General features: G+C 45.6%; 1 protein-coding gene across 2 annotated transcripts in view; it reads right to left on the minus strand.

Annotated features, from left to right (window-relative positions):
- The window catches only part of mpz (myelin protein zero), a 17,720-nt gene extending 10,789 nt beyond the window's left edge, over positions 1-6,931 (minus strand). Inside the window, exons 1-5 of one of the 2 annotated variants that reach the window (XM_014013054.1) lie at positions 6,684-6,929; positions 5,253-5,419; positions 1,866-2,079; positions 1,662-1,791; positions 1,219-1,261 (exon numbers count right to left, since the gene is read on the minus strand). In XM_014013054.1, the coding sequence (XP_013868508.1) occupies positions 1,219-1,261; positions 1,662-1,791; positions 1,866-2,079; positions 5,253-5,419; positions 6,684-6,729 (600 nt within the window). In that variant the 5' untranslated portion in view covers positions 6,730-6,929. Of the gene's footprint in view, positions 1-1,218; positions 1,262-1,661; positions 1,792-1,865; positions 2,080-5,252; positions 5,420-6,683 lie in introns of both variants that reach the window. The other variant, XM_014013053.1, reaches the window with a different exon arrangement.
- Between the last annotated feature and the right edge of the window lie 1,025 nt (positions 6,932-7,956).

Here is a 7,956-nt window from a genome sequence, read left to right on the forward strand (position 1 = left end):
ACTACTAGTAGTATTATATTAATATAGGTAACTAGGGCTTGATTATATGATACAACAACCTGCCATACAGCATGCCTAAGTCTACCTGCAGCTAAATGACAAACCGTCACAGAAACACTTTTGATTTCCTGACTCAGATATCAGGTCAAAGCTGAGTTTTAATTCAGAGAAACACCTTGAACTCAAATCCTCCAATTTTCTCTCCCATTTTTTTTAATCAACACAAAGCCTCCGTTCGATTACAACACACCGCAACAACCCTGCAGCCCACACATCACCGCAGAGTAATCAAACACAACTTGCCCCAGTGGCTTGTTTTCACAAAAAGCATACAAGCCACACAAAAAAAAGAGAAAAAAGAAAAAAAATGTCTGATTAATCCACCTCTTGAGGCAATCGCACTCCCATGAGGAGCAGAAAGGCACAAAAATTCTAAATCGCTGGCGCGCAGCAGCGTAAAAAGCACTGATAACAGCCCCAACCATAATAGGCCCAGTGATTTTTATTTGACTCCCAGTGAGCGAAATCAGCAGCTCCCGTCTGTGTCCCCACTGTGAGCAAATCACAGCCTCATTCAGGCTGCAGCCGAGGCATTAGCACCCGCAACCCGGCCTCGGCCACTTCACAGCTTTCTTTTTTTTTTTTCTTCTTGCCCCAAGGCTGTTTACAGGAACTGCCATATTTGCCCCCGCCTCAGTGGGAAATGAAAGAGGGGGCACAGGATGGAGAGGTGGGACAGATTTAAAGCAACGCTGAGACAAGCAGGACTTTTAACAGCTTGAACAGTGTTATTAGAGCTGGAGGGGTGCAGAGCTTGAATGGCATGTTATTTTCTTGTTGATATGTTGTTGGGGGGAGGAGTCGCGCCGAGTCTGAGGGCAGATTGGAGCTGCCTGAGCCGGCGCTGGGGGGAATGCGATTATGAAACTGTGATGTTATGCTGTCGTGTTAGACGTGCACGTATTGTGCGTCTGTTTCCGAAGAGACACCGGGTTTTCTCCAGAAAAAAATCTCCGAACAATCGCCCAACGCTCTGCCGTAATCTCCCTCCAAGAAGGACGCCGCTTGACTTTTTTTTTTTTTTTTTTTTTGACGTCTGACAGCGAATTTATCTGTTGCGTTTGTTGTCGGCTGGATGGAAATGGGAGGGAGGAGGGTGGAAGGAGGGAGGGAGGGAAGAGGAGGAACTGCTGAAGAGGAAAAGGGGAGGAAACTTGCCTGTCTCTGCTGTGATCCCTCTTTCTTTTTCTTGCCATGTTTGCTGGAGGGGACAAAAGAAAGACAATGTCAGGATGTCGAATCTATCTCTCCCTCCAGTGGTCACAGGGCAGCACTGCCTGCCGGCCATCACAAACCCAACATCATCTTAATCTACTGCTCCGTCTCCAGCACAGCCCCCCGGTGCCAGATGTGTTGGGATTAGAAAAGGTACGAGAGCGAGATGACGGATCCGTCAGATTATCCACTCAGAAACTGTCACTTCAACACTTTCAGTCATCGTTTTAGCAAACCAAACGCGAGCTCGTCGTCTCTTAGGTTTAAATCTGAACCAAATGTTGGGTCAACTCTACGTGGTCTTGGCCACACAGGTGTCGGTGCCAGGAATGGGCTCGGGTCTCAGCTGCAGCCCCTGACAGAGACCCCGCAGGCCGGGCACTGACCTGACGTTCAGGCTGAAGACACGGCGGGCCACCAGGAACCTCATCAGGTAGTAGATGACCACGATGAGCACCAGCAGGCCCAGGACCACGCCGATGATTGCGCCTGTGATCACACCGGCCTGGATGGGCACTRAGAAAAAACAAACAGAGGGGATTAGAGGGGAGGCAGATGCAAGCCAACGACGAAGAAAACTCACGCCTCACATTTCTCAAACACCAGCAGGCGCACGCTGGACGGGCGTCCCACTATGTCCGGGGGGTTCTTGGCRTCGCAGGTGAAGGTGCCGTTGTCGCTGAAGTCCAGGTTTTTGATCAGGATGGAGCCGTCGCGGCGATTCGGGTTCCCCACGAACTCCAGCCGGTCCCTGAAGGGGCCCTTGTTGTCGACGTAGGCCTCGCCACCGGTGTAGTGGAAGATCTGGACGAGACGACGGAGACATTGTTCCTGTTTGTGTTTTGTTCACGTCAGAAATACGCAGATTCATTTTCCACTTCTTAGATGACGTGTTCTGAACGACACATTGAATTTTAGCTCTTTATCTGTAAAATTGTTTGAGTTAAAACCTTTTTAAAGCCATGGTAAAGTAAGCTGGTTTTAAAGGTTATTCAGTTGTCTTTGTGCGTCAGATCAATCACAACATCAGCAAACTCTCTGCGAAACTCTTGAACTGATTATCGATGGAAAACATCTCAAACTTCTATACAGTAATAAAAACAATGATCCTAAATTAGAACAATATCCACTCCCACGGGTAAGACATTTAATAAAACTGCCATCAGCACAATTTCACTTTGATTTGATGCATTTAAATCAATAAGCATCACGATTCATTTTTTTTTTCTGTTTACACTTTCCCATTGATAAAAAGCCCTGTTTGATGAGGCAGGTTCCACAACCATGATAACTAAAAACACTGTACTGTTCATGGATCCAATGTGTTTTAGAGCAGAATATTCATTTTTGGTGCAAATTTATGTTTTCACTCTGCTAAATTTAAAGGCATACGTTTTAATTACCACTCTGCAACAAGACTGGGCAAACTTTTTACACCAAAGCTTTCGATAAAAACCAAGGCCGACTTTATTCCATCAGTTTTAAGACCATGGCAGACAGGGTTTAAGTTGTTATAAATATAACCCGAATTACAAAATAGTTGAGAAAAACGTGTAAAGTGTAAATAAAAACATAAAGTAATGATTTAAAAGAGAAAGGGGTCTCTGCAGTTTCTTGTGTGGGCGGAGTTTGTAATAAACATGATTGGTCAGATTGACTTAAAGGGCAAGTTAAAAGATGAAGTAATGGTAAAATTATTGTGAACATGTAAATATACCTTCTTGACTCACAACTTCCTGTGTGGATATGTGACTAATAATAAAATTCAGGTGATCTTTTTCCAGCCGGGTTTAATTCGACTTGGTTTTGATCGAGCCAAATTGTTACACATCTCACCACATRAAYGACGTTCAAATTTCGATCGACCAGCACCTCAGTATAAACAGGTTTTAGAACAACATTATGCTCCTGTTCATATTTTACAGGGCAGGTCTGCAGCGCTGAACCAAACACTGGGCTCTTTACAGCAACATCATGACTTCATGGTAAAAGAGTCCGAGTGCTGAACTGACCCGTCTGCAGTCCAGACCTCTCATCAACTGAAAACACAAGTAAAGTAGGTCCTCTGGACGGGTTCTTSTTTAATGAAAGGTTTCATCTCTCCTCCAAGAGACTTCTTCAGTCTGAKGAGTTTCAGGTGAACTCAGCCTTATAAGCACTGCCTCCACATGGACAAACAGGTTAGTCACATGCAAAAGAGGGCCATCAACCAAACAATAGGTCGTTAGTGCCCTGATCATCACCTATTGTGCATAGAGGGTCATGTGCCTCATCACCTGACCATCATAGGGGCCCTGATTCACACCTATTGTTCTTAGGGGGCGGAGTCATACTTGCAATAACAGCATTGTTGGAGGAGGACAACTGGACATGAAGGCCTCCACCTCTGTTTACTGGTGGACAGTTTTTCTTCTTTTCAAACCAACGTTCCTCTCTATCAAGGACGAGAACATCTTCATCCCTGAAAGAGTGACCGCTGGCCTGTAGATGAGTGTAAACTGTAGAGTCCTGTCCTGTAGATGAGTGTAAACTGCAGAGTCCTGGCCTGTAGATGAGTGTAAACTGCAGAATCTTGGCCTGTAGATGAGTGTAAACGGCAGAGTCCTGCCTGTAGATGAGTGTAAACTGCAGAGTCCTGGCCTGTAGATGAGTGTAAACTGCAGAGACCTGGCCTGTAGGTGAGTGTAAACTGCAGAGTCCTGGCCTGATGATGCTGTTTGTCTGTGTTGGTCCATTCTTTAGAACACTGTTCATAAGAATGGGCCAACACAGAAGAAGTCTCTTGGAGGAGAGACAAAACTTTTCATTACAGAAGCATCCAGAGGACGGACTTAAACATTTTTTGGATTTCTTAGACAATTTATCGTCCAGCTGTTGTAGTTGCTGCAATTAAAAGCAAAACGACCTTGTTTTTTAGTATTTCCTTCAGTAAAGTTTTCTTACAGTAGTTCATTTATTTTTTTAACCTCTGATTTTGGTCATTTWATTAGAAAAAAGTCAACTGTTTTTAGATTTATATTCACTTTTGCAGGATTTGAACAAATTAAAAAAAAGAGGCAAATGCAGCATGAAAACAGACAGACCTGTGAAACAGTACATCTGCTCAGGCAGGGGCAGAAACGAGCGACTGGAGATAAGCAGGAAGAAGAAAAGTCTGGTTTCAAAGTAAAGGCACTGCAGGGGAGACTGATGGAAGAGGGGGAGAATAATGAGAGAAGAAGGGGGGAGGGACAAAGTCGGCGGGGCTGGGGAGGAGCAGATTAGGTGAGGTGGACGGAGGGAGGCGCAGTCAGGATGAGGAGATAGAGAGATGGGGAGGCGATAAGAGCAGGGGGAGTGAAATTAAAGAGCAGGAGGCTGCAGGAGCAAAGAGAAAGTTTCTTTAATATTGGATCAATAGTTCACCTTGGATTCCTTTTGAACAAGTTGTGCTCGTTTTACTTGATGCTTCGAAACTAGCATGTTTGTGGAAAATCACTTAGTGAAATCGCAAATATTGGTTAGAAAAAGAAAATGCTGCCAAAAAAATGATACCACTTCAATAAAGGCCCTGTGTTCCTCTTTGTGCCTGGCAGACAGTCAGAGGGGCTGCAAACAAAACACAGCTTTGATAGAAAACATAATCGCGGTTTGTGAGTCGAGATTTCTGTACAGAAACTTTGKTCTGAAGTGGGAGCGGGAAACACAAGAGTCCTGTTTGGGCAGAAAGGAGAAAACGAGAGAGCGAGCTTTCAATTTGGCTTTGTGTGAGCGTGTTTCAGCAGATAAACGCTGTGTTATGTCACAAATTGCTGTTGGCTTGTGGACATGTAGCGCGGTGATTTATCAGAGCTGCAGCTGGGAAACAACCAAAAAAAATGCTGATGAAGGCAGCGAGGGCGAATCAAAACGTTTCAGGAAGTAAAAGTTTAAAAACTTTTTCTTTTTTTTTTAATGGCAGGAACACTTGTGTGTGTGTTTGTGTGTGAGATATTTACAGAGATGGTGTCCCGGGAGCCATCGGGCCTGTACGTCCAGGAGAAGGTGACGTCCTCTGAGATCCAGCGCCAGGAGAAGAACGAGCAGGACAGTCGGATGTCGGAGCCCACCAGGGCGTGGCGCTCCCAGCCGGTGTAAATGGTTATGGCCTGGGACTGCTCAGGCACTGCGAGACACAAACTCTTAAAGTTAAAAATCCAAACGTGGTGCATTCAYGTCACGTCTCTCTCTCACACACACACACACAATCCAAGCAGGAGTCGTCAGAACTAGAATGCAAGTTTGCAAACAAAAGCGTTTGCAGATCGGCCTAATGAGTGGGCAGAAAAAAGGGAGTCTGTTTGAACAGTTCTGGTGCAAATACTTTWGTGTGGACACGCGCTGATCCTCAGATTACTGCGGTTTCTGGGTCGTTTTAATTGGCATTCAACAACATTCGCTCTATTGAGATCTATAACGCAAATCCCAAATAATTACATAAGCATCCAGATTGACTAACTGTACATTTAGTGGTGTCAAAGCCACATCGATTCACACAGATGCTCAGTAATTACTGAAATCTGGATGAGTCTCTAAAAGTCAAAGGGGAATATTATTTTCTCCATTAATATGGGGAACGTAACCGCCTGCACTGTTTATGCTCCAATAATATTTAATGATCAATTATAATTTGGTTTTAACTAAAAAAAAAAATCTATATTTTACTTTTCTTGAYCCCCCCTTCCCCATAGCATCTCAGACAAATCCAAAGTGGACCACATGTGGATGAGCCTCTGCAGGTCACGGCGCCCTCAAACCGAGCCTCTCTTTAAAAAAAAAACACCCACCCACACGTGGACAAGTTCACAGCTTTCACTCGTGAGCATCCTTCCAGCGATCGAGCCGAGCCCCCCGCGCACAGCTTGTCAATGAAATCACGCTTGACATTTTTAATTAAAATCCTGACACAAATATCTACAAATACGTGACAGGAGGGGAGGAGTGGGAGAGGAAAAAAAACGACTGTTTGACAGCAAAACCTCCGTTTGAAAGTCATAATATTAGAGCTGGCTTTACTTTTCGAGTTCTGAGACACCTGCTTCATGGGAAAAAAAAAAACAACAGATTAGATGCTGTGTCCATTTATGACACTGTGAGCAACAGAATCCACTGCAGGTGTGCACCTGGCCTTTTATATGAAATCAATGCAGCAAATGTCAAGCAGCAATTAAATGCTTTAGTTAAGTATAAACCCGGTGCAGAGGGGGGGGTTTAATTCAGCTCCAAAGCTTACATCCCTCTTTATGTTCAGCACTCATTAGGTTACAGGTAATCAAGAGGAAAAATTAAACAATCAATTCTGCACTTTTAATAAATTGAGCTCACTGTAAAACTTTTTAAACTCCTCAAACTGACAGCAAACTAAAAAGGTCTTTTTTTTTTTTTTTTACCTACTCCCAGGAGAACAACCGACGTCAACGCCAAAACCGTCAGCATGGCTTCTGGTTTCTGTGGAGCTCCCAAAAAAGATGGACGAGCGCGGCCCGGACAGGTCCCACTCTGCAGGGAGGTCTGCGCCGAAGGAAAACCTCGAAGGAAAGGAGAGCGCGACGGGTGCAGGACGCCCGGACAGACCGCTTCGAAACGGGACAACAACAGAAACCCCACTGTCCCCTGGTTTATACCCAACCACACCCCTCGTCCAGGCCTCGGCCCGACCCATCCCTCACCCTCCCCAGCACCTCCCCCTCTCTCTCTCTTTCCCCTCATTGGAACGAATTAAGACCGATTATCGTTTGAAGTGGGAGGAAAAAGGCAGGCAGGAGGCACCTGCGTCGTTACAGGAGCTGAATTAATTGGGGGAACAATGGGCAACTTGGGGCGAATTTGCGAACTCTGCGCAGCATTACAGCATGATGAATGCAACGTGTTAGATTAAAGCCTCATCCATCKTGTGATTGAGATGAGAGGGGATGATTATCATGTGAGTGTGTGTGAGACCCCCGCGTGTCATCACTGCTCAAACACCACATTAGGAAACGAGGATTGCGTTCACAGTGAGGATGAAGGAGATCCTGCACAGAGGYCAGCTCAGAGCGTTGCACTTTCACCGTCCTTAAGGCCAGCGGCCCAAAACAAAGCCCCGACTCTTCGCTCCCTGCCCTCCTTCTCTTCAGATTCCTGTCCTTTCTCTGGCGTCCAGCTCTCTGAGACAATGGGGCGAGAGGGGGACAGGGGCTGACTCGTGTTCGCTCGGCTGTCAATGGCGCTTTCTTCGTCTCGTTCTGCGCTCTCCTCGGCCTCGTTGCCTCCTCTTGTTAAGACAAAGCAGTGCATTCAGGGCGCGGCGCCCACTTCTCGCTGTGCAGCAACACAGACAGAGACCAGGGAGAGCCCRTGTATACAGCTGGGTTGATACGAGGACAAGACAAGATGCAACGATTCGAGATCAAAGCAGCCGCAGAAGGTTCTGATCTGGTTAAAGTGTTAAGTGTTTGACCTTAATTAGCATTTCACATGCCTTCAAGCTTTTCATCAGTCATTCAGCTTATTTAAAGAACATGTTGCTGCAGCTTACCGTTGTGTGAGCACTCTGAGCATGAAGCAGAGAAACCAAAGGTGAGCTCAGACTCAAGATTATAGCCATAAACCCATCTCCAATCAGCTTTCCTGTCACAGCAGAAGCAAATATTATTCAAATCCATAATGTTCTGGAACTGTGGT

The sequence above is a fragment of the Austrofundulus limnaeus genome, unplaced genomic scaffold, assembly GCF_001266775.1.
Source record: "Austrofundulus limnaeus strain Quisiro unplaced genomic scaffold, Austrofundulus_limnaeus-1.0 Scaffold97, whole genome shotgun sequence".
Lineage (NCBI taxonomy): Eukaryota > Metazoa > Chordata > Actinopteri > Cyprinodontiformes > Rivulidae > Austrofundulus > Austrofundulus limnaeus.